Consider the following 26216-nt stretch of genomic DNA (forward strand, 5'->3'; position numbering starts at 1 on the left):
AGTTCAACCATCTGGCACAGTATGCTAGGATGCATGTAGATACTGATGAGAAGAAGAGGGACCGTTTCTATCGCGGCCTCTCTTGTAGTCTGCAGAAGGAGTTGTACACAGAGAACTACCAGACTTTTGGTGCTATGATAAATACTGCTATTACCATAGAGGGACTTCAGCGTGACTCTCAGGCTGAGTGGAAAGCACAAGTGGGTGATTACTGGGTCTTCTAGTCACCCTAGGCTCAGAAGGTACAGGTTGTCAGGCGGGTGCCCTATCAGTCTTCGGGTGGGCAGTTGTTCCGCTAGCCTCAGCAGACCTACCAGGCACCCCCACTCAGTACCGTGCACCACTCTGCAGGTGCAACAACAGCCTCAGGGATAGCAGGTTTCGCCTCATCAGGGGTAGGGGAACAAGCCTAGTGCTTGTTTCAAGTGTGGCAAAGAAGGCCACTATGCTCGGGAGTGTCCACAGAACCAGCCTGTGCAGTCTTCCTAGCCTTCAGCCAACTCCCGTCTAGTCAAGAGAACGATTATCAAGAAGAAGGTGCCCGTAAACCGCTCTGGACAAGTCAACTTCACTGAGGCTAGGGGAGATTTTGCAGAATGAACCTATGATGGCTGGTATGTTTACCATTGATTTTCACCCAGCATATGTGTTGTTTGATTCTAGTGCATCACATTCTTTCATGAGCATGGGGTTTGCATAGAGGCACAATATATCTCTTATGCCTATTCCTATTGCCTATAGAATCAGTACTCCGGATGTAAAGTTGTGCGTTAATACTTGGACAAACACAGTCAGATTAGTGCTAGCCACTCACACTTACCGCCTCCAATTCATGGTGCTGCCTGGGCAAGGCATAGATGCAATTCTAGGCATGAAATGGTTGCGAGTTTATGGGGTAGTGTTGAAACTTAAGCAGAGAGTTGTTGAGTTACAGCTTCCTTCTTCCAAGGATAGGATGTCTCTCTCTATGCCCTCAGATTCAGCCTTACCAGTTGTTGCTCATGTTGAAGCTTCTCCTGATCTTGCCTCTATTCCTGTGGTCTGTGAGTTCATGGATGTCTTTCCTAAAGATCTACCTGGGTTGCTACCGGATAGGGACGTGGAGTTTTCCATTGAGTTAGAACCTAGCACTGCTCCTATTTCACGGCGTCCCTACCGCATGGCTCCTAAAGAACTAGCTAAAATGAAGAAGAAGTTAGAGGAATTATTGGAGGAGGGGTTTATCCGTTCTAGCTCTTCACCATAGGGTTGCCCAGCTATTTTTGTGAAAAAGGACGGTACTCTGTGGATGTGTGTGGATTACCGACCTCTCAATGCGATAACCATTAAGAATAAGTATCATTTACCCCGTATTGATACTTTGTTCGATCAGTTGGCTGGTGCGAAAGTGTTTGCAAAAATTGATCTTCGTTCGGGTTATCATCAAATTAAGATCTGGCCACAAGATATACCAAAGGCAGCTTTCTCTACTAGGTATGGGTTGTATGAATACCTAGTCATGTCTTTTGGTCTTATCAATGCTCCTGTATTCTTCATGTATCTCATGAATTCAGTCTTCATGCCAGAGCTGGATAAATTTGTAGTGGTGTTCATTAATGATATTTTGCTATACTCCAAGAACAATGAAGAGCATGCACAACATCTTCAGATAGTACTGACTCAATTAAGGGAACACAAGTTGTATGCCAAATTCAGCAAGCGCGAGTTTTGGTTAGATCGAGTGAGTTTTTGGGACATGTTCTGACACCTGAAGGTATCTCTGTAGACCCAAGCAAGGTGCAAGATGTGTTAAATTAGAAATCTCCAAAGTCAGTGCATCAGATCCGTCACTTCCTTGGTCTTGCTGGTTATTATCGACGCTTCATTTCGGACGTCTCCAAAATAGCCCAACCAATGACCAAGTTGCTCCAGAAAGATGTCAAGTTTGTATGGAGTCCGGCTCGTGAATATATGTGTACATGCAGCCCGCGGCCCGATGGCCCGGCCCGTGGCCCGGTGTTTTGGCCTAGCCCGAGCACGGCACGGCCCGGCGGTCACCGTGCCCGTGCCCAGGCCGTGCCTAGGCCGCCCTCTAGGCCCGCGGCACGGCACGGGCACGGCCTGGTCCAAGAGGCGGCCCGGTAGTGGCCCGGCCAGCCGGCCTGCTAAGAGGCCCAGCCCCCACACCTATACCCCCTCCCTAAACCCTAACACCCCACGCCCCACGCCCCTCACATGGCCACACCCACCCCACCCGCCGCACCCTGACGCGGCGACTGGCGCGACGCGCGACGCAGCATCGTAGGCTCGCAGCCCCCTCCCCGGCTCCCCCACCCGCTGCACCGGCAGCTGCCGGCCGGCCGGCTAGGCACCTCCCCAGCGCTAGATCCGGCCCCGAGCCCCCAAGCTCTGCCTTGGGAGTGAGCTCGACGCGCCGACCCCAGCCCCAGGGATGCCGGACCTGGGAGTGAGCTCGGCGGGCGACGGCCCCAGCGCTCCGAGCTCCGCGTTCCCGCGCCGGCCCGAGCCCCTAGGGACTCGTCATGGCCTGTGAGGTCACCTCCTCTCTCTCTATCTCTTGTTTCTGCGGCCGTCGCCCGTTGGCTTCTCCAATCTCCATACGCCGTCGTCGTCTCGAGCTTGGCAACTAGCTTCGAGCACGCCAGCGGGCGGCACGGCACGGCCATGCCCATCGGGCGGCACGACACGGCCAAACGGCCCACGGGCCGTGCCTTGGGCCGGAGGCCAGGCACGAGCACGCCAGCGACACGACACGACTGGCCCGGTGGCCCGATGAGGCACGACACCGCGTCGGGCAGGCACAGCACGCCGTGTCACCGGGCTGGGCCGGCACGGCCCGATGGCCATCTATACTCGTGAAGATGCTTTCCAAGCCCTAAAGAAATCTCTTACCTCTGCTCCTATTCTTGCCCAACCAGATATTGACAGGCCATTTGATATGTATTGTGATGCCTCTAGGACTGGACTAGGATGTGTGCTTATGCAGGATGGGCGTGTGACAGCTTATGCTTCACGCCAACTGAAAAAAGCACGAGGTGAATTATCCCACCCATGATTAGAGCTAGCTACTGTGGTGCACGCCTCTAAAAATTTAGAGGCATTATTTGTTGGCAAATAAAGTGCATATTTATACGGATCACAAGAGTCTTAAATATATTTTCACTCAGTCCGAGTTGAACATGAGACAACGAAGATGGTTGGAGCTAATCAATGATTATAATTTGGAGGTTCATTACCATCATAGAAAAGCTAATGTGGTAGCTGATGCTTTGACCTGGAAGTCATATCAAGTTGAAGAAGCACCTTTGTCTCTCAACCATGCTGAGGTGCCAGCTCATATTGCTCTAGTCTCGGATTTACTTGAGCAAATTATTATAGAGCAAAGGCAAGATGTTTTAAAAAATCCGCATATCAAGAAGTTAATTGCCGAAGGACGTGGTCCACATTCTAATATTGATGATCAAGGTGTAGTGAGGTTCAAGAACAGATTGGTTGTTCCATCAAGTGAGGAGCTTAGAAGAAAAAATTTGGATGAAGCTCATAACTCCAAGTTGTCCATCCATCTAGGAAGTAATAAGATGTACCATGATTTGCGCCACTTGTATTGGTGGTCAAATATGAAGCAGGATATCACCAAGTACGTTGTGGAATGCGACACTTGTGGAAGAGTTAAGGCAGACCATATGCGTATATCGGGATTTTTGCAGCCTTTGCCTATTCCTGTTTGAAAATGGGAGGATATTTTCATGGACTTTGTTGTGGGTTTGCCCCGCACGGCAAAAGGGTATGACTCTATTTGGGTCATTGCAGATCGCCTTATCAAGTCCGCTCATTTCCTTCCAGGTGGATATAAGGTATTCAGCCAAGAAGTATGTCAAGTTGTATTTTGACCGGATTATGACCCTGCATGGAGTTCCTCTTACTATCGTCTCTGATAGAGGGTCTGTCTTTGTCTCTCGTTTCTAGGAGCAACTTTAGAAATGTCTTGGTACTAGTCTCCTCAGAAGTTCAGCTTATCATCCGCAAACTGACAGACAGACAGAAAGAGTCAATCAGGTACTTGAGGATATGGTGAGCTTGTGTCATCTCTTTTCCTAAAAAGTGGGACGAATGCTTGACTCTAGCTGAGTTTTCTTATAACAATAGTTATCAAGAAAGCATTCGAATGGCGCCATTTGAGGCCCTGTATGGCAAGAAATGTAGAACACCACTTAACTGGGTTGAAGTAAGTGATCGTGGATATTTTGGGCCTGATTTTATCAAAGAAGCTCGAGAGCAAGTCAGTATCATTCAGAGCCATTTGAAGGTAGCTCAAAATCATCAGAAAACTTATGCGGACAAGAGAAGAAGGCCCTTGCAATTTGAAGTTGTTGATCATGTGTATCTCAAGATATCTCCCATGAGAGGTGTGCATCACTTTGGTGTTCGGAGAAAGCTAGCCCCTCGCTATGTTGGACCTTACAAGATTTTGACCTAGTGTGATTCTGCTGCCTACCGTATCCAACTCCCAGATATTTTGTCAACAATGCATAATGTCTTCCATCTTTCCCAGTTAAAGAAATGTTTGTGGGTCCCCAATGAAGCTGTGGAAATTGAAGGACTTTCCCTCTAGCCCTGACTTGTCTTATATTGAGCATCATGTCAAGATCTTAGATAAAAAAGAAAGAGTGACTAGAAACAATGTGATGAAGTTTTATAAAGCTCAGTGGCAAAATTACTCAGAGGACGAAGCTCGTGGGAGCAAGAAAGCTATATCTTGAAGCATTATCCCCACCTTCTTTCTAGTTCACCGAGGTAATTGTTTAGATCGGAATTTATTTCTTATCTCTTTTCCCATACTAGGCACATGAAAATCTCAGGAAGAGATTTTGTTTAAGGAGGGTAGTTTTGTAACACCCTCGGTATTACACCGTAAATCATTTACTAAAATATGTCATAAGCATCATGTTTATGTGTTAATGCATGTAATAAAGTGTGTAGATCAATTTCTATAACTCGAAACGATCAACTAAAATGCGAAACGAAAGTTGATTCGATAGTCATGTTATATCACTTAGGGTTTAAAAACAATTTTTATTAAGCAAAAATGCTACAGAACATATATATGTCACCTTAATAAAGTTGGAATTACAAACTTTGTAGATGACAGTGAAATACTTACGGTCGAAAAATGATATTACTAGCCAATATTTTCACTAGCTTAAAAATCGCAAATGGAAATCAAATTCAGCTAAAAAACTTAGAAATTTTCAAATCTGCCAACAGCTAGACATTGCTATGTTTAGCAATTTATTATGAGAGATTGGATTAAAGGGTGGTGTAGTGTTATAGCTCGATTTGGTAGTCTCATGTGCCATCTTGAGCATGGTGAAGATGGTTTAGGTCCTAAAGCAATAGTTTGGTTGTGTTGAACGCTTTAAAATTTGTTCGTGTCACTATCTCGGGTTGGTTGGCGCCGGGTGCGCGGTCACCGCGTGGCCTTCTCACGCCGCGCACATGGCCACGTCCCGCGCTGTCAACCGTGCCACCGCGCTTGGCTGGTCGAGCCGCCTGGGTTTGGCCGAGGCCGGCCACAGCGAGCGGCTGGCCCCGTGCCATGCTGCTCTGCCTCATACTGTTGTCTTGGGTGCTACAGCGGCCAGCGCTGCGCTACCGTCACATCCGCACTGCCGACCCTCCTCATGTCGCGACACTACAGCTGTCGTCGCATCGTCGTCACGTCCGCACCGGTCCGCTGCACCTCTGCGCTGTTGCCGGTCCTGTGCGTGTCGTCTCTACCGCGCGCACGTGGGCGAGCCACCGTCGCCATGCCATTTAAGGCGCTGCGGCCGCGCGGGCGCCTATCGGCTAGCGCCGACGCGTGGGCCTCCTGTTCCTACTGCTCGTGTCCTGCCAGGGCAAGGATGAGCCGAGCCCACCAGCCGTGTCGTCTCTCTCTTTCCCTCTTCTCCCACTGTTTTCCGCCGTCATCACGTCGCGTCACGGTGAAGCCAGAGAGCGAGCACCTCTCATCAATTCCTCATGCTCGCGTCTCCGCCTTCACGCCCCCTCTCTAGCTGACCCCACCCCACCTTGACTCGCGTCACGCCGAGCTCCAATTTTGGAGCTTTGCCCACCGCCGTGCCATTAAGGCCCATCACCGCCCGCGCCGTGGCCAGCCTCCACCACTTCACCCCACGTTAATTCCTCTGCACCACTAGCTCGCCTTGGCTCCCTCTTCGTCGTGTGCACGCTAGTCGCAGCTCTAGTGCTGCCTCCTCGCTGCTGCCGTGACCGTGCCTTTGCGGTCTGTCGTTCACCTAACAGCGTGCACATGGCCAGACTCGCTCGGGTCGTCTATGGCCAAGCTGGCTTCTCGGTAAGGTCACTGGTGAGTTGTCATTGCTCACCCGCTACCCCTACCGTCTAGTTGTTGCTGCGGCTCACCTGAATGCCGTCACCATTGTCGAAGGGTGCCCGCCGTCATGGAGAGGTCCTTCTATGGCGTCCTGGCTCGTGCAACTGCCGCCCATCGTCTCGCGTCGAACCCTAGGTGAGCGTCGACCTCGTAGATAGGTCAATGTGGGTCCTGTGTGGTCGACGCAAGTGCCAGTGCCATTGTAAAGAAGAGAAATATCCGAGGGTTCTGTTGCAAAGTCGCTGTCTATAGAAATAGTAACGTGGACTGCGGGTTGTTTTGCTCGAAGTCTAGGGGTGTTTTTGCTAATGTGCCAGCGTGCGCGGGATTTCCCCGCCGCGGGCCGGCTCGCGCTGCATGTTGCACCTGTGGGCCGCCACGCGCTCGCGCGCGCGTGCGCTGCCCCACGTGGGCCGTGTTGGGCCGAAAGCGGTTTACCTTTTTCGTGAAAAATAGAAATAGCTTTTTATTTTAATTCTGAGCTAAACTTTGATAATTAATATAAAATAATGTAGTTGTCCAAAAATTGTAAAATAAATTTTGTTAAGTTCCTAAAATTGTGCTCTATCTGTTAGTGTATTTAGTTCATATATATACTTGTTGATACAAGGAGCTATTAAATCAATTGAGAGTGCTTAATATTATAAGGTTAAATATTATAGGAATTTTTGTGGTAAAATGGTGATAGCTTTAGCTTTGAAAATTTTATAGTAGCTTCATGGTATTATTATGTGCTCACTGTAATTTTTGTAGCCCTAAAATAGACTATTTAATATGGTAGCTAAATACCCATTAAGGCTAAATAGATAATGGCATGATATTGGTTTATAAAAATTAAGCACTTGTAGGGTGAGCTTGGAATCTATTTGATAGAGATAATGATTAGCTTAGTATTTTAGTCATTAGAGCTAGCTTAGTAGCTTAGCATGTGTATTCTTATTTTAAGAGTTGTTGTTGAAATACTAAGTGTTGCATCATCATCGCATGCATGTAGAGAACGAGTTGGCGGAGATCATGACCATCGGAGATCATGAGTTTGAGGAAATCAAGGAGTACGAGGAAGAGATTCTCGTGCAAGAGGAGGTCTCAGAGCCACCACTGACTGACTGAGCTGACACCCCGTCTGCCTAAGGCAAGCCCCGGTGCATAACCCTTATTTTGAATGATCACTGAATATATATATGTGATGTGCATTTACGTTACAGGATTTATATTGAAACTACATGCATAGATAACCTACCTATGAGTCCTACTAGCATAGGTCGAGTAGCTGTTATGCTTAGGCTATCGATAGCGTGAGTAATATGTCGTTACTCACAATAGGTGATTATTACTATCACTCTCATGGTAAAATGGTGAAAAGAAATTGAGACCGGGCAGGGATATGGTACGGGTATTAGTGGGTGTAAGCCCGCGGCCAACGAGGCATAGCTTGGTTACACTGTTTTCCCTATCCGTGTTGATTAAGGACCGGCCGTTGCATTAGATTCTAGTTAGGCCATAGACTTATTATCTTGAGCACATACTTGCTTATGGTAGCGGAAAGGCTCATTGTTGTCTTGTCGTGGGTTTCGGCTCTTTCCGGACCGACTGATTGGAGGCGGGAATAGTGGAGGTCTAAGCACCACACTGAGTCCAGGACTCAGGTGTGGGGGCTTAAGTCCAAGTTTGGACTGGGGATCTGGACCCCTTGACAGGAGAGTGGTGGGTTGATCATGCTTGTGCCTGGGGTACAAGCAGGGCGTGTGTTTCGGGGTACCTAGCTGGGCTACATTGATTCGTGAATCGCCGTGTAATATGGTACGACTTGTCTACGATCTAGCACCGTAGTAAGAACTGAAAGATGAAAGGTGGTGAAATGGATCTGATTGCTCAACTCTTGCTTGAAAGTAGAACATGTGCTTACATAGAATGGTTAGCTAAGGAACTAATCATGACTGCTAATAAAATACATACATAAGGATTCACTGCTAGTAATGCTTTTGCAAAAAGAAAACCCAGCAAACCATAAAGCTTATCATATCCTTTGGAGTTGGGAAATTATTTCCACTAGTCGGATAAGTCTTGGGAGTACATTGTGTACTCAGGGTTTATTTACCTCTGTTGCAGGTGTAGCTTGAGGAATGGCTGGTTGTGTGGAGGATTCTTCTGGTGGACACAGATGGATCCTTGTATCTTATCGTTAGATGTTTATTTCAATTTCGCTGTTTAAATTCCGCACTTTGAACTTGGTATTGTAATAATGTATTTTGAGAAGTCTTATTGTATGAAATAGACTAAGTATTGTAAACTCGTACTCATTATTGGATCCTGGATGAAAAATGTGGATTGTTTGAGTTCTCCCTTGGGGTGTGCTCGACGGAACCGTCCGATGTAGTTTACTTTCGGGGTGCTTAGTGTCTGGTGGAAGACGAGCGCCTCCGGAAGCGTGCTATTTCGGGTGGTTCTGCCACATTCGAGTTCCTCTATCCTGAGGCATGGCGCCGGAGGGGCAGGACCGTAGGAGCGCGACGTGCGTGGGGAGGGATTGGGAGAGAGGGGGCATTTTGTACATTTTTCCTGGTCAGGCCCACATGTCAGGGCTAGCAAACGGTGGAAATCTAACAGAAGGCGGACGGAATGGTGTGGAGGACAAGAAAGTTTAGTGTCATGGCACCAGGGTCCGTGTGAACTTTTTATTGGCATGTAGGAATGTGGCATCTTTCATAATGGCACACAGGGAAAAGCCTCTTGGATGGTAAGTTGCATGTCTCTGTAAGTATCTTCAGCACGATCTAAGTACTTTGGGTCTAAGATCTTCCTTATAAGATGAACATCATTCCCTGATAATGAAGTGTCATTGTTGATGCATGTTGTGTATTGATTACATAAATTGGCATTGCTAATGATAAAATGGACATGCCTGGTTAACATAGAAGCATATATATATATATATATATATATATATTTCTGACTCGATAAAAGTGATTAATACTACATCTCCTAAGAAAGGCCTTGCTATTGAAGAGAAAATTTTGAAAGGGTAGTTTATACATTTTATCTGATATGCAGGATTCCTTCACTCTTTACATTAATTTATATATAAAAAAAGAAGCAATCAAATTAAAACAATGTACCTTTGAAATAACAGAACCGTCAAATAACTTGTCATTTGGCATCAAATCAAATTATGGTGCACTTACTTATTTAGAAGGATCGAAATTTAAAACGGCTGATGGTTTCTACGGCTAATAAGCCGGCTGATGCTGATTTATTGTGAGAAAAAAAAAACACTGCACCATGGATGATAAGACGGGCTGATAAGTTCAAGCGAACAGGGAGGTGAGAGTTCAGACTAAGAAAGCATTTGTATCATAATGGACTATTAGAAGGCACAGTTCAGACTACAACTGTTCAGCCATTTATTCAGATTCCTTGAGGATAAGCTTAGAGTAGTTCTACCTACGTAAGCATTTGTATCATCATGGAATTTTAGTAGGTGCAATCGTTTTGAAACAATGAAACAGGATTACTCGGACGAGATTACAGTCAAAACAATAAATCACATACCTCCACCAAGATTGTATACATGGTGAGATAGGGCATTAACAACACCATGACATGAAGTCTCAAGTAGCTGAGAATACCACTGTTGATCAAAGAACCCTCCCGGGGCTAACAGGAGTGGCTGGGACAGTGGTGCCTTATACAATTGCCGAAGGATGGATTTAAATTCAATTACATCCTTTCCATAAAGTTTGGCATCAACTTTCGCTCCAATTCCATGCCCACTCAGCTCATTGCCTGACAAAACAAGAGCCTGTGTAAAAATGTAGTTCTCAAACAAACTGGCTGACCCCTTATTTCATTTTTTTTTTGAGAGGGACACCCCTTATTTCATGCGTCATAAACTTGGAGAACTTCTATCTTGGAATATAAGGAGTGACACAGAATGTTTCAGTAGCGAAAAGATAGTATTACCAAATTCCCAAGAGCTAACTGGGTATCCCTTTGAGATTGTGTATTTTATAAAATCATATGCATTTGTGGAGTTCCATTTGCCTGCCCAGATGGAACGCCGGACATTATACCTCCTGTAGAGTGCATTCACACCAAATGTGACAATTGCTCTGCACATAGATGTTGCTCACCCATTAGCTACTTGCACTTAGCATGCAGAAACCTCATATAAGATAAACAGACAAGTGGGAGTTGAAACATTTTTCCAATCCATATAAAAAAAGACTGAAAATTCAATTTATATGCAGATGCCTGTGTACAAACATACGATGCACATGCAGTTACATTGAGAGGTTGAACTTATCACATCCTACATATGTGCTAACAATCTCTATTCCTAAAGATATGTAGAAATGGATAACTTTTAGTTATTTTTCTCAATAACCATCTGAACCAACAAAATCATAGACTGTCAAAACCCAAAACACATAATTGGACATGTCCTATAACAAGTTTTGGAATATGTGAGTTGAAACGTGTTAACATCTGCAGAAGTTATGCTGGCTAATTTAAGTTCTCACTGTAGCGGTAACAACAAAGCTTAAAATTAGAAGTCTCACCCTGTTCTCTGAAATAGATCATTCAGTTTGTCCCACCTATCCATACCGAGGCAACCAACTGAGAAACCAAACAAGCCATTGGATACATTTGTGAATGGGGAGCATGGACTTTCTGTTCCCACATCATAAACAACTCGGTCTTGCAAGGAGCCTCCCAGCCTAATCCTCAAATGGTCAAATGCTGCAGATACAATTAACAATTTTTATTTTTAAAAAAGACTGTCTGAGACATGGAACAAATTAACCAACAATCTACCAGCCTACTAGGTCCTTGTATAAAGACACGAGGGATGACAAATATGAAACCGGTAACCACTGAATGTAACTCAAAGGGCCTACCTTGAATGGCTTCAGCAAGAAATGGGTGATCCAAATCCTGAATGGACAGCATGAAAAGTTAGTCCAAACAGCATTGTGTAGCCCACCAATAACAAGAGAAGAAAAACAACTATAAAGCACATACCAGATTAAGAATTGACGCCTGGCCCCATGGACACTGATTGTAGTTGCACTTCTCTGGTGGCCACCAATCAATTGTAGCACAGACGTAGTTGTCATCTGTGGCAGCAATCCTACTCGATCCTTTAACTATGACCGTCGCCTCCTCCGGCTGCTGAGCCGAAGCCCAACGCGGAGCATGCAGACAGATGAGCGCAAGCAGCAGCAGCCTCAGCCTCAGCTCCATGTTTGTTTTCCTACCTTACCTAGAAGGCAAAATCACAACCCATACGTGTGTCATGATCTCCTGCAGCACACCATTTCCGCTTGAACAAATTCTTGGGACATAACGACTAGTAGGTGCGAAGAGCGAGAGGAATTCAATTTGCAGCTCGAAGTTCGTCTGGAACTCTTCGAATTCAACAACCGAACACCGCATATATACTTGGAAATGCAATGCAAACCGGGCCAACGATTCAGAACAGCAGCAGCACACACGAGCAACATGCATATGCCAAGAAAAGACGCCATTGTTGAACCGGAGAAGGAAGCGGAGAGTTCACATCTCCCGAGCAAGACCTGGCATCCGCCGGAGAAGGAAGCGCAGATTTCAGCGCTCCCCTCGCACGCCGATCCCGCCGACGCAGGACGCTAGTCCTCGGCTCCTCGCTCCCGGTCCCGGTCGAGCCGCGTACTGGAGAGTAGACCACGGGAGCTTCGGCCGTCGGCTCCGCGGATCCGGACTCCGGAGGCGTATACTGGGAGCTCAGGCCACCGATCCCCGGGGGCTCCAACCGACCCCAGGCGTCGCTGCCTTTTGGGATGCCGTCGGTGCCGCTGCCGCTGCTACGCGGCAGTAGAACACCGCAAAGCGGCTGGTTGCCTGGCGGAATCGCGGATGCGGAGCAACGTGGCCACGTGACGGCAGCACGGGAGAGTATACTGTACTGTATACCGGCTCGGATATGTCTGCTTCAATAATTCTCTGTAGCCGTTTTCCGAAAAAATCTCTGTAACCGAGCGGTGATTTGTTCGATTCAGCTTCAGGTGGTCCGGTCCGTCCGTTGGTTCGTTTCGTCTCGATGCCAACGATTTCGTCGCCAGGAAACTCATACGCTGAAACTGGCTGGACGGCATCACGTAGGAGGAGCTGTGAAGTCTGAGAATTTTAGTGCAAATGATGCAGATGCACAACCCGCTCTGCAGAAAACAGAGATTGGTATCTGGCTGTACTTGCGGGAATAGGTGGAATTGTGGAAATTAGGTGAACATGAGAGCAGCCCGACAGTGACACTGTGCCCACTGCCCAGTGGGGATTGTGTGTTCACTGTAGGCTAGCGGTTGCTTAGTAGTTAAAAGCAGGGAATTTGATGGTTGGTTGTCTCGTGTCCCGGCTCAACGATTTGTTTATCAGTTGCCGTACGAGGTGGTTTTGCTCCACCATGATCGTTGTGCAAACCTGAATCCGTTGGCTCGTAGGTTACCACGACCCAAAGGACACAAAACACGTTTCATGAAAATTTTCTTTTTCCCAGGTGCGTGCGTAAGAAAGCAGTTGAGGGTGCCTTCCTGTTGCTTCAGCTTCAGTCCAAGAATCCAGCTTGCCGCCGCGTGCACCAAGGTAGCGTTAGGTATAAATAAATGTTTAAGTTTGGAGGAAACAAATCCACTACCGGAACTCAGGCTCGGTTTATATAGACCAATTTCTTTGTAACGAGCCTGTTCGCTGGTTAGTTTCTGGGCTGATAAGCTCGGTTGGTGCTGGTTTATTGTGAGAGAAAAATACTGTTGACTGGCTGATAAGACCTGGCTGAAACTAACGAGCGAACAGGCTGCTTCTTCTGGCAATACCTCTGGACCTTTAAAACCTCGGCATCGTGGCTTGTTTGGTCAGTAGACGTGTGTCTACTATGCTCCTTTCAAGGAAGAAACTTCAAGCGAAGCTCATGCAAGGCGCCAAGGCCGTACACCCACCCTCTGGGGAAGGTCCGCGCCGTACAACCACCTGAAGACCACTGTACGAGCCTGAGCAAAATCCGCGAAAGACCGAGGTGAACCACCGGAGGAACCAGCACTCCAGGTCTCCAGAAGAGCAGACGCGCGTTAAGTATCAGTGGTTCCACGAGCGCGCACCAGCTGCTACAGAAAAAGCCAAGCCCGTCGACCCCAAGTCCGCACGGTTCATCTTGGCATTGGTGGCGAGCCGCCCGGCGCCGGCGCCGGCGCCGGAGGCATCCACGGTGGAACGGGACCCGTCATCGTTGCCTCGTTGGCAAGGGGCAGCAGGATGTTAGTGAGGAGAAACATATGCAGAATCTGTGCACCGGCACTGCCAGCTTCCGCTCGGCCCACAGTACATTGAACTAAAAAAAAGCCGCAGCGGTCTGAAGCGAACACCCATCCTTTGCGGACAAGTTGAAATGTTGAGTACCTATACAGTGTCCAGCTGCCCAACAATTCTGCTCTACCACCTTAGATCCTGTATACATGCACGTTCGCTCATTTCATTTCATTTGGGGCTGTGTGCAGCTACGAGATCGCCGGTCTTTGTTCTTCATGAGGCTAGTACTAGTCCGTAGCAATGTACTGAAGCATGAACGCCCTCGTCTTGCCGTCCGGTATGAGCCCAATGCTCCGCATCTTGGCGTACACCCTGTTGGCCAGTCCGATCTTGCCTCGCAAACACAGCCCGTGGATGACCGCGTTGTAGATCGAAGAATCTGGAGCCACCTCCTGCAGGGGGTTCAAAAAATTTATTAGATCACTAGGGAGGGCATCCATGAATGAATGAAACACGAAACCTGGATTTGAAAGCACCAAGACTGCAACCAGGTTCGACGGAATGATTCAGTAAAGAAACTAGTAAGCATAGTACGATGTTCTGCCAGGTCAACACCCATAATGCATCGTGCTGATACTTTGTAGCGTTCTTAATGCTCAGTAGTTTAACGTCCATAATGCTCTGCAGGTTCAAAATCCATAATATAATCCATACTTTATACTAATACGATGTTGTTCCAGCGTTCTTAATGCTCACTAATTTAGACAGCCATTGTCCTTGATGTTCAAATAATGGATAGGGTCAGAACAATGAGCAATTTTCTGCAAATCTTCTCTTTCCCTCTCCAAATATAGATAAATGGAACCATACGATCATTGTTTCTGAGGCTAAAGAATGCATACCCCCCAAATAACTGGATCACAAAATTAACCATGTGGTTCGAAATGAATATCACTAGTGTCAAGAACAGAAATCTAATGGAAGCAACACAGTTGCTAATTGTTCAAATTCAGGAGCAGTTATGCACAAGCACAAGAAGGCATTTCTTCAAATTCAGGTGCAGTTATGCACAAGAAGCCATTCGTATGACCAAGAAAAACTGGAAAAGAAACCACATCTAAGACGTATTTTCATCATTGTATCCAGCCACAGTGTTGGTACTAACCATAGAAGATTGCTAAATAATTAAGCAACGATAAAAGTACCATTGAAGAACCAAAGTCAGAGTGCCACCCGTCCAATCTTTTGGTATGAGAGCAGTACAAAAACCCACATTTAAGCAAATGGGAATTCAAGACTTGAACAGAGATAAAAAAAAACGACAAAAGAAAGTATTACCTCTAATATATCCTCTACTTCAATCCAAAGAGATCCCCAGATGCAAGCTCGTATAGCAGATAAATGTGTGAATGTGTCAGGCAAACACCTTTGATTAATCATGCGCTGGTACACTTTAAGAGCAACTTTTGGCTTGCTAGCAACCTCACAAGCACCTATCACATGATTGTAAGATACCACAGATATTTCCAGTCCACTTTTTTCCATCATCCATAACAGCTGCAAACCATGTTCCCATTGACCAAGCTTTTCGCAAGACATCAAAGCAATGTTGTAGAGATGATTATTTAAGAGCGTCGGATGCTTGGCTTTGATTCCTTGGAAAAGCTCTAGGCAATCCCAGCATCGCCCAGACCTGTATAATCCCGACAACAGTGCGCTCCATGTATATTGATCAGGCTTAAGGCCTGATTTTTTCAGCAGATGGTACATCCTAAAGGCGAGTTCATCTTGACCAGCCTTCCCAAGTGAGTTGATAATCGAATTGAACAAAATTAAACTGGGTTTCATGCCAGCACTCAGCATTCTACTAAATGTGGACAGTGCAAACTCCCACTTCCCTTCTTTAGTGCAGGATGCAATGATAGCCTTCATTATATCCTCGCTCGGATCAAGTCCCTTCTGGAGCATTTCCTGATATGCGGCAATTGCTAACTCAGACTGACCACATTGCACGAATATGCTGACTAATAAATCATATGTCAGCAAAGTCCCACTCAAAGAATTCTCCTCTAGCCCTCTCCATAGTCTCTCCACAAGCATCCATTCTTTTGCTCTTCCACACACAGATATCATTGTATTATAAACAATCACATCAATGATTTTCTTTGAATCTTCCTCCTCCTCAATCTTACTGAATATTTCCAATGCAGAAACATAACCCTGATTGCTCGCAACAGCCTTGAGTATCAAGGTATACGTGTGCCCTGTTGCCATTCCTTTCGCCTTCATGAAATCAAACATCCTCATTGCATCCGCCAGTGGACTTCTACGCACATAGCAAGCCAACAGGGAGTTGCAGGCATGTGCGCTTGGCTGCAGCCCAGATGCACGCATTGAATCAAACAGCTCTGTGGCACTCCTGACCTTGTTGTTTTGGCTGAGCTTTATCAACCTTCTTGACAGCGTCTCCTCGTCCCTCTCCTCCAAGAAGTGCAGCCTCGACGCCCCATGCTCAGATTTCCTGTCCGGCTCCGACGCCATCGCCGGTGGAGTACTTCTTGCGCCCACCTCCTTCTGAAAAACGGTCGGCCTCGTCGGACGCCGACGCGGCCCGCGCCTCTTGCCACCGCCATCAGCGTACGGTTCACCATCGACGCCCCAAAACCCAACGTCGACGTCCTCCTTCCCGTCGACCTCTGAATCAAGTAAGCATGGAGCCGCCCTACAAACGTAAGCTCCGACCGTAACCACGGCGGCGCTTAGAGCTTGTGCCTGGCGGGCGTCACCTCTGCTCCGGCCTCCGCTTCGCGGACGGAACCTTGTGCCATCACCACCACCCCGTTTGCCGCGCGGGGGCAGCTCTTGGCCGAAGGAGCCGCAACTCGTGCTGCAGCCGCTCCAACTGTAGCCATGGACGCCGCGAATAGTAACGAAATCCAAATATTTCATCGACACGCGGGGCTCTCTTCGCTAATCTGGACAGGAATCAATCCAAAAAAACGGAGAATCGATGGAATTGGTTGGAAAATGGCACTTCTAGATGGATTGGAGAGGTGGAGAGGAACCGCGAGTAGAGAGGAGGCAGGCAGTGGGAGAGGAGCAGTGTGGTGTGTGGAGGCGACGGTCGGGGCGGCGGCGGCGGCCTGGCGCGGACGCGTCGGGGAGGCGGCGGCGTCCGCCTGGAGTTGCCCCGGGCCAGCTCTCCGTCTCGTCTCTTTCTGGTTCGACCTCAGTCTCGTCTCTCTCCGTCAATCAACCGCCTGAATGGAAAAGGAACGATGGATAACGTTTGATCAGCCAGGGGCAAAACGGGAAGAAAAAGATGCCACGGTAAAAAAAAATATTAAATTTGATAATAAATCTGTCGCAGGATATTTTAGTAGGTGTAGATCATTTAATAATGACAAACGAACAAATCCGTGACAAAAGAGCCAAGCCTGGGTAGAATCGCCATTTTCTCGTGGATGATGGGATTAGGGATGATCGGATATATTAAATGGGCCTTATTATTAGCGGGCCTGAATATTTGGTTTGGCCCAATGAAAATCCTAGTCTGTCCAGACTCCAATTCGGCCCAGTAGTTTCAAAGCAGTTTTGATGGGTTTAATAATTTATTTTTCGTGTAAAAAAAGGTTAGTGTAGCATTTCGACGTAGTGTAAGACTGATCGTTGATACAACCATGTCAGCCTTGTGGCTTGGCAATATGAACTATGGATACTCAGTGCTAAATGATGTCTGATATCTGTGAACATTGAAACGACAAAAAGAACCGATGCGTTGCAAGCTTGCATTGCCGGTCCCGTTCTCTTCGCTGAAAAAACAAGCCGAAACACTGTTTCGGCTGATTTGTTGTGAGAGAAAAACACGGTTTCAGCTAAAAAAATAAGCTGAAAAGTACGGATTATAAGACAAGCGAACAGGGCCTATCTGTCTCATCTATTTGACCTGCCAGTTACTTCTGCGAGAACAAAATCTTGGAGTAAATCAGTATCTCTTATTAGGACAGAACAAAGATAAACCCATCCTCTTTCCAGGGCACTAAGATGGCATAAAGTGGCTTCTTTAATTTCAAAAGGGCAAATCTAGCATCCAACTACCACCATCACAGGACAGATTCAGCACTTAGTGGTGACTGATAAAGCACAAGGAGGGAAGTGAATCTGAAATTGCAAGGAGCGAGTTTGTACTTTGAGCATTGCACTGACATCTGTAACTGATAAGCAGAGCTGGCATGATTCCTTGCTAGCTATGTTCAATTGTTCATAGTACAGGAACCTCGAATAGTTACCAAACGTAGCCCCGCGAAGATGCGGATTCGTGCCGACGAAAGTTATCCTCTGAATGTCACAAAGGAATTAGGCACACTCCATCAGGCATCAGCTAGCTGGCTGTCTTGAGAGTTGAGCCAGGACCAGAGGCGGCACAACGGAGGGAGGAATATCACGCGCTGGGTCCGGAAGCCGGTGCTGGACTGGATTCTTGAAGGCTTCCATTCCATGGGGGTAAAGCGATCCCATTTCCACTCCGATTGTCTGCCTCCAAGACAACAGTTTTAATTTGCTTGCCCTCTCCTGCCTTCGGTGCACCGCCTCTATATGCAAGCAAGCAGTTTTAAATACGAGGCTCTCGCTTGTCACTGAAGCTGCGACTTCTTGTGCCTTGGAACCTGCCATTGGGGCTTCTCTACAAATACGCTGCGCGCCATGGACGGCGACTCGAAGAAGCTGAGGTAAAACAGGTGCACGCAGCAGGACCCGGACCTCGATCTGCTGAAGGGTTTGATCTTTCATCTGTTTGGCTGGCTTCGGATTGTTTTCTCTTTTTTTTTTTCATAGTGTACCTTGGGCCTGGTGGCTCTTAAATCTCCCTCCTTAAGAATGGGAAGGGCCTTGCATTCTTGTGATCATCAGGTACGAGCAGATTCAGATTTCACAGTTATTTTGCAGGGTTAGGTTTTCTGGAGTAGGAAAGGGAGGAAGAGGTGGACGCCAGACCGCCATACCACCGCAAGAAAGCACGCCTATTGGAAGAGGTAACTAACTGATCAATCAATACGCGATGATTTGGTTTTCACAAACATGAAAAGCACGGAACTGCACAGCACAACTCGTGCTATTATTGTTTGTTTTCTGATCAATCTGTGTTGAGTTGTAGTTTGGGCAACGGCTGATAGGAGTCTGGTTGCAGAAACTCTAGTGTTACTGAGCTTTTAAATGCTTAATGCTGGGTGTTGTTAAACGCAAACACTAAATTTGATGGACAGGGGAGTGTTCTCCCTGGAACTCTCAAAAAAAGCACACAGATTATTTCGGTTTTGAAGGTACCTTGATGGACCAAAAATGTTATAATTTTATTTTACAGAAGGTAGCAGTTGTAAACTTGTAATTATGTCAAGCACTATCCAATTTTTTTTTACTTCTATTGTTGTTTTTTAGACTGATAAGATCGTAGTGCTATCGCATTATGATCAACGTTATAAAAATTAGAAGGTAAATCGTGGAGCATTAAAAAATTCAGATGTTCTGAATTAGAAGGAAAAAACACTCTTCACATGGATGTGTAGAATGCAGCTAAGTTTTCCCCATTTTCTGACAGTGAATTATTAAAAAAAATCTGTTATTGAAACGATTCATTTTCTTGAAAGAAACAAAACCATCCAACTGAAACGAAAATATCTAACAAAATTTATCAATACAAGCTGGTCAGAATCCTAGCGGCAGTTCTGGAAAAACAATCTGACAAATTGGCATTGTGACGTCCAGCGGAAATGAACAGCAGTGGGGAATATGATGCTTCATTCGCGGCCACAATTGCAGCAGCAGCATTTGCAATTGCTGCCCGTGAAGAGAAGCTTGCAACTCAGAAGAAGTCTGTCCCCAACGAGGAGGTGTCCCCAGCCCTGTCGCCAGTCAAGAGAGGTGAAAGCACCAAAAAACCTGCTGGAGGCAACAAAATCGCAAGATGGTTTAGCGGCAAAGAGCCTCTAGAACACGACGATGACGGTCCAGGTAGTGTAAACATGTTCTACCTTACTCGGTTACCCCCATTCTTTTCCCACCTGTACTGTAGCAAAACCTGCAAATCTCTTGTGATTGTGCTGAAATGAAATATCCTTTCAGTTAACGTATCGGTAAGGAGGCCACTGAAACCAGCACCTGGAAAGCCTGAGGAAATGCCTGCAGATCACAAGGTGGCACCCAAGACGCTTGAAACTTCTCTGAGTGTGAAGAAGGGTTCAGGATCCTCCAGCAAGTCAACAGACACGAAAGGGAGCAAGAAGTTTGAGCAAGAACAGGCTGTTCAGAAAGCGCCGTCGACCGTCAGGCCTGCTACATCATATCATTCTAGACGGAATGGAGAAGATGCATCAGGAGTAACTGCTATTGGCGGCACGGGATCTAAGGCTGATGAATGGGAGAAGGCAAAGCTTGCAAGAGTTAGAGAGGAGTGAGTATGATTTATTTTAGATTCTGAAGGTCATTTGATTGAAGTTATGCTGATATGGACTTCAAATTTAGGTATGAAAAGATGATGGAGACCATAGCTGAATGGGAAACTGAGAAGAAGGTGAAGGCAAGACGCCAAAAAGAACAGAAAGAGGTTTTAATTTTGTTAGTTCATTCATAGTTTAAAGAACACTGCACTATTAATTCAATATTTCCTTCGTCAAAAGCATCCGTGGTACAAGCCCCAAACCCAAAAAATGATAACACTAGGAATTCATCATGATAAATTATTGATTAAACCACATTGTTTGAGGAGACTCAGAGCTGAGCTTCTTAACTTGCAGACTGAGCTGGACAGAAAGAGAGCAAAAGCACTAGAAGAATACAACCAGGAGATGACAAGGATCAGCAAAATTGCTGGAGGAGCAAGGTCAATGGCAGAAGAACGAAAATACAACGATGAGAATAAGATCAAAGAGAAGGCGCGCAAGATACAATCCACAGGAAAGCCTCCCCGCACATGTGCTTGCTTTTGAGAATAGTTCTATACGCTGAAATTTGGAACCAAATGAAAGACGTGTGATTTGAACGGTTGTAAAAGGCACACAATAGTGACGTACTGTATTGTAATACTCATGTATTTGGCTTTGACAAGTTATGAGTGTAGAGTTGTATCCAACACGCAACATATTGACGCATTCCACTGAAAGCAACATGAACATGTTTAAAGGATGTGGAATTAAGAGAAAAAGATCCATGCATCAACATTCAAGATGAAGCATGGAGTAGGAACTGCCCCAATAATATGAGAAAGGAGTAGATATATTCATCAGAAAGAACAGAATTTAGGATTCTCATCGCAGAGTGTTTGATATACAAACAATACCACCACCACCACAGTGAAAACCAAACCAGAGGTAGGTGCAGCAAAACCAACTCTTTTAATATTGCATTTAGGAAACCCAAGCCGAACAAAAGCACAATTTGTTTTACAGTGTCTCATTTGATTTACAGTGAAGTAGACTTCAAAGCACTCCTTCCATTGAACACATTACTATATACTGCCTGTAAAACCTTTTTCCGCAACTGTCGTTCTACAGGAGAAATTTGTTGTATAAACTGAACAAAATCCTACCAATCAGATCCGATTCTGGAACCAAATAAAAGAGGAGACCCAAATATGAGTGCAAAAATTGCAACCTTTTAGAGGCATGCAAATTCTATCCAGTTTCCTCAGGTGCATTTCCCTCGTCATCAGGAATTAAATCTTGTGAATTACCAGCTTGTGCTGTCAATGATGTGGGTTTGCCATCCTGGAGAGAAATCACTGTTTCAAAAGCACCAACTAAAGCTTTTACCTTGCTTTTCCTGGACTCAACTAGCTTGCTTGCAGTTTCTTCAATTACATTATTGAACAATCCTTGTGCATCTTTCTTCTCTTGTGCATCCTGATGTCGCAGTTTCACACCAGGAGATTCCACATCAGTAGGAACAGCATTACTGGTGCTGTTCCTTTTGTAAATCCTTCTATCTGGTTGGCTTTCACGATTTGAAGCTTCATTTGCAGACTTTCTTCTAAATTTCAGTCTCCTTGGGCCAATGCTGTCTGGTGGGAGTTCTACAATTTTACCCCTCTTAAACTTCAATTTATAGGGTGTGAGACTAGCATCATCCAATTCAAGTGTTGATGTTCCTCTTGATCTTTGGCCACCAGACTTCATAGATTCATCCCTATTTTTGTTGATTGTCGTCTCCTCATCCTCTGTACCAAATTCATCTGATTCACTTAATTCAAAATCATACTCTTCATAAAATTCATTATCTGATAGTTCTTCTGGTGACTGACGAGGAATAAATATCCGTGATTTCAGTCCGTCCTGTTCAGAGGTATTTTCATTACTGATACTTGCTAACTCATCACCAGCAAAAACACTTGGTTCAATTAGCATGGACTTAGGCTCCTCAAGAAGTCCACCATCTGATGAAGTTTCTGAAATTGATTGGCAGTGAGAAGCACTGTTGTTCATCCTACTGTCAAAAACTTTACCAGCCATATCATTCTCTGCTGCATTTCCGGAAGCAAGATCAAGACAAGACTCACGCTCCTCATTATGTTTTTTGTCAACTACCAGTAGCCCTGGAGATCTTTCAAAATCTTCATGAATTTCTATTTCTTTCTTACCTTCAGAGATTAGAGACTCCACAGACGCATTGACTTCAACTTGATCATCCTCAATTTTTGAATTACTTTGAGTTGATATAAAATCACACACATCTGCATTTTCCACAGTTGTTACTTGTTCTGGTAATTGACAAAGAGCTGCATAATCTGTTTGGCCATCACAATCTGTTGAAGCTTCATTATGAACAATATTATGCTCTGGTAGTTTATGTTCTAGATCAGATTCACCTAGGATAGCACTGAATTCCCTTCCATCTAATGATTGCTGCAGCTCAAGGGCGATGGTACTTTCCAGCAGGGCTTCACCTCCTAATACTTCGCTCTTTTCAGTTCTTCCCACCCCATCGTCCTCTGAAATGGATTTACTTGTTTCTTCTGGTGCTGGAGAATTGTCTACATATTCTGTAATAGCTGGAGAGAGTTCAGCCAATGTTGAATCAATATAATACCCTGTAATTTGTGGATCATCTATCTGTACTTCCACAGAAGCAGTCAGCTTGGGTTCCAAAGAGAGGGATGATCTGGGCATATCTGAGCCTTCCTTCCCATTTATATTTGAATTGCTTGACCTTTTAGGATTTTGTCCAGCTTTAGCATGCATTCTAGTAATATTTGCTGCAACAGGTCCCTCCGGAGTATTTTTACGTTTTGAAAGTAGATGCTTGCTAGAAGCCTGAGATGCAACAGGCCCCTGTTTAACCATGTTGAGCTTAGTCGGAGAAGAAGCTGGCCTATTGTGCAATGATTGATGAGCCATTGTGACTCTATCCACATTTCTTGATTTCTCCAGCAAGGTCTTCTCTCGAAACTTTGATTTGGCAGGAAATATGGCCCCCTTGGCTGGCATTGTTTTTTTTTTATCAATTTTTGGAACTCCATTTGAACGCCTTAGATTTGTTGGAGCCTTCTGTGCAACAATTGAATGCATCTTTCTTCCATCAGAGTTCAGAGATTTATGTTGAGATGGTGTAGCTGTCCTGGGAACCATATGCTCACTGGATGGAACACCTTTTCGGTTTGCTGATGTTTTCTTGGGTGCAAACCGTTCCGCTTCACCCAGAGATATGCTCGACTTGGCTAGTGAAATACTCCTATTTTTGACATCCTTGGACCTATCCGGTAGCGAGAAGACATCCTTGGACCTATCCAAGATAGCTGATCTGTGTAGTGTTAAATTATTCAGATGAGCAGGAAGTTTCTTTCTTCTTCCTCCTGAAAAACCCGGCTCCTCTCCAGAAGGATTTTTGTGTCCATACTTGCAAAAATCATGGCACGAGCCTCTAGTAGCTCTGAGATAATTTGGTACAGTCTTCTCATTCTTTTTTGACTCTAGAGGTGAAACTGAAGTCGTAGGTGTGGTGCCACTAGGTGAATCTTTTTCCAAATCTTTGGACATTGAGGTCTTTCAGTAGCTGAGATAGTGCTGGTGTCAGATGAATTTTCTTCCTTTTGAACTCGAAAGGTTTTAGGCTGTTGCAACAAAGGGCATTTGTTATTTCGAGACCTTTGCACAGCGACACAATAAGAATCTACAAAAAAAAATTAAAGATGAATTTGTACTGGTTCCAACCATCTTTGACAATCACTCAAACTTGAGCGAGATCAATAGGTCACTAATGCTTCAATAGATTTACTGAATAGTAAGTGGAGGATTCACACCACAAAAATAACTATTCAACCAAACAAAAATAAATCTTAGTTGCCTTAATAATCTACTTCTGCCAAGTTGAAATGATACTTCTGCAGAGCTGAAGTCCTTGAATGAAAATTATATAAAGACAAAATTAACCTAGTTCAATAAATTAGAAAAAAAAATATTTGCACATCATCAGAAGCATACCTCCTAAAACCAGGTACCGTGCTGTTCAATCAGCAATTGTTAAAGAGTGCTTTCAAATTTCATGTTGAGAAATTGGCCTGAATTTGAAAGGAAACAAAGTCATAAAGACAGCAATATAGTCATCAGTCACGTCACACATAAATTAAATATTAAAAAATAAAGTACACATCATGACCAGTTTGCTTAACCAATAAAGTGCCCACCAGCAACCATATTACAGAATTTCTATAGAAAGAGGAGATAGAGGAGGGGATGAACATAAAGATCTGACAGGTTCCTCTTGATAGAAGCAATGGAGCAGCCAGAATGTGACAGAACACCAAATAAGAATTCAACTATCTGTTTCTAAAACTAGGATTTCTAAATCAAGCTATCCTTGTCATTCTTGATTACTATAACAAATCCAAATACGTATTAGACAATACAAGAGCCACAAGTGACAAAAGATGCCCAGTTCAAGAACTATGTATCTTACCGTAACTTGGATCGTTCTTCCTAGGAAAGAGCAGATTTGGCCACTCCACTACTAGTCAAGATGAAAATAGAGGAAGAGAGCGGTCTAGGAAACTGTTTGAACTAAATATAGAGTAATCCACCTGTACAAACACCGAACAGAATTGGGCAGAGATCATATCGAAGATCCCACTCCTCCACAAATACGTCATCCAACCAAAGTCCCCACGGAAATTACGTAAAAGAAAAACACGGGAACAAGGGGACCAGCGGCATTAATCTTAAAATGTGGCACACTTTCAATGGCAATTTGTCGTCATTGAAAAGAAATCACTAACCGGAGGAACCGAATTCGGAAAGACCAAATCCGATTTTTAACGCGTATTACACCAAGCAGAATCGTTGTTAAGTTACATATATATAACCAAATACCTATGCATCATGCCAGCAGCCAGTGCAATTGTTAGGAAAACAAACTGAAATGGAAATATATATGGCGACGAGATTATTTAACATCAAAACTTCATCTTTCTTAGTCAAACTTTTACTCTTTTCAAACAAAGAACAGACACAGAACAACCCGAAGCGGCGTCCTAGTGAACCCCAGAAACCAAACCACATCGCGGAACGCAGGAAAACCAGGCGAATCAAAAGCGATCACACAAAGCCCACCGGACCCGAGGGAGCAAGACCAGAGATCATACCTTTGAGAGTGCAGAGGCCCCCGGCGGAGCCTCACGCCCTCGCGGCCGCAGAGGCAAACGAAGCAGCGACGCGGTTGAGGAGGAGAGGTAGCGGACAGCGGTGGCGGAGGAGATGCGGTTCGCTGGGCAGGTAGGCAGCTGGCCGGCAGCGCCACCTTCTCTTCTCCGGAGGGGGGAGAGGAAGGGGGAGGGGCAGTCGTGCGTGCAACAAAGAAGAAGGCGTAAACAGAAGGGTGCGGCGGCGGCCGTTTCTTTTGTTTCGGCTTTCCGCGTCTTGGCAGCGTTAAATTACTTCGTTTCGTAACGCCTGGATGTTGCCGTGCAGACTTGCAGCAGCTTAGCTTTGGTGACCTGGATGCATTTACCTTGGCAATTCTCCGGCCAAAGCAATTCAATTCATCGTCACCAATTCACCATGCCATCAGTGAAATGACGGTCTGCTAAAGAAAAATATCATGAAGTGTGAGTTCGATGACACGTGGGCTACGCTCCATCCATTGTTGGCATGGGTCAATTCCAAACAGGCGGTAATAGGTCGGGTAGAAATGGAATTTTTAGACTAGGCGTTGACTGTTATAGAATCAAATAACGCATCGGTCCGTTCGTTTCGCTGAAAAAATAAATCAAAATATTGTTCCGGCTGATTTGTTGTGAGAGAAAAATACTATTCTGATTAAAAAAACAAGCCGTAAAAAGACGGATTATAAGAGAAACGAATAGTTCCAATGTTATTGGATTCATCTTAATCCATATGTATTGGGGTGAGTTAGAGCGGAATTTGAATCTCCCACCTAGCAACTACAGCTATTGACACATTAGCTCCGTTCGCGTGCCCTTAAACCTGGCTTGATCCGCTTTTTTTTCATCCGAAACAGTGTTTTTCTCTCACAAATTCCTCCAGCATTCCTCTAAACC

The 26216-nt window shown here is 45.3% G+C and overlaps 4 protein-coding genes across 15 annotated transcripts in view; 1 reads left to right on the plus strand and 3 right to left on the minus strand.

Moving 5' to 3' along the window:
- LOC136535526 (heparanase-like protein 2) overlaps window positions 1–12299 on the minus strand; it is a 32771-nt gene extending 20472 nt beyond the window's left edge. For 6 of the 8 annotated variants that reach the window (XM_066527794.1, XM_066527798.1, XM_066527799.1 and 3 more), the window contains exons 1-6: window positions 11974–12299; window positions 11420–11660; window positions 11296–11332; window positions 10957–11137; window positions 10358–10506; window positions 9947–10180 (exon numbers count right to left, since the gene is read on the minus strand). In XM_066527794.1, coding sequence (XP_066383891.1) covers window positions 9947–10180; window positions 10358–10506; window positions 10957–11137; window positions 11296–11332; window positions 11420–11641 — 823 coding nt within the window. In that variant the 5' untranslated portion in view covers window positions 11642–11660; window positions 11974–12299. Of the gene's footprint in view, window positions 1–9058; window positions 9220–9726; window positions 10181–10357; window positions 10507–10956; window positions 11138–11295; window positions 11333–11419; window positions 11661–11973 lie in introns of those variants that run through there. The other 2 variants (XM_066527796.1, XM_066527802.1) reach the window with 2 other exon arrangements.
- Window positions 12300–13665: 1366 nt separating this feature from the next.
- LOC136540401 (pentatricopeptide repeat-containing protein At3g29290-like) lies at window positions 13666–16917 on the minus strand. The gene is made up of 2 exons (XM_066532409.1): window positions 15014–16917; window positions 13666–14127 (listed from the first exon to the last, which is right to left on the minus strand). Exons 1-2 carry the CDS (start codon window positions 16622–16624, stop codon window positions 13963–13965), a joined length of 1776 nt encoding a protein of 591 aa, XP_066388506.1. The 5' UTR covers window positions 16625–16917; the 3' UTR covers window positions 13666–13962.
- A 1083-nt stretch (window positions 16918–18000) lies between these two features.
- LOC136540402 (remorin 1.4-like) lies at window positions 18001–20820 on the plus strand. Of its 4 annotated transcripts, none has more exons than XM_066532411.1 (6): window positions 18001–18405; window positions 18623–18708; window positions 19439–19684; window positions 19796–20123; window positions 20195–20243; window positions 20467–20820. In XM_066532411.1, exons 1-6 carry the CDS (start codon window positions 18380–18382, stop codon window positions 20656–20658), a joined length of 927 nt encoding a protein of 308 aa, XP_066388508.1. In that variant the 5' UTR covers window positions 18001–18379; the 3' UTR covers window positions 20659–20820. The 4 variants fall into 4 exon arrangements, with proteins under 4 accessions (XP_066388508.1, XP_066388507.1, XP_066388510.1 ...); XM_066532410.1 differs by having other exon boundaries at window positions 18006–18405; window positions 20195–20276; XM_066532413.1 differs by having other exon boundaries at window positions 18013–18452; window positions 20195–20276.
- A 224-nt stretch (window positions 20821–21044) lies between these two features.
- On the minus strand, window positions 21045–25539 carry LOC136540403 (uncharacterized). 2 transcript variants are annotated; one of them, XM_066532415.1, is made up of 3 exons: window positions 25302–25539; window positions 24145–24221; window positions 21045–23774 (listed from the first exon to the last, which is right to left on the minus strand). In XM_066532415.1, the coding sequence occupies exon 3, from the start codon at window positions 23698–23700 to the stop codon at window positions 21343–21345; it is 2358 nt and encodes a 785-aa protein (XP_066388512.1). In that variant the 5' UTR covers window positions 23701–23774; window positions 24145–24221; window positions 25302–25539; the 3' UTR covers window positions 21045–21342. The 2 variants fall into 2 exon arrangements, with proteins under 2 accessions (XP_066388512.1, XP_066388513.1); XM_066532416.1 differs by having other exon boundaries at window positions 21045–23833.
- Between the last annotated feature and the right edge of the window lie 677 nt (window positions 25540–26216).

Source organism: Miscanthus floridulus, chromosome 2, assembly GCF_019320115.1.
Source record: "Miscanthus floridulus cultivar M001 chromosome 2, ASM1932011v1, whole genome shotgun sequence".
NCBI classification, from domain to species: Eukaryota; Viridiplantae; Streptophyta; class Magnoliopsida; order Poales; family Poaceae; genus Miscanthus; species Miscanthus floridulus.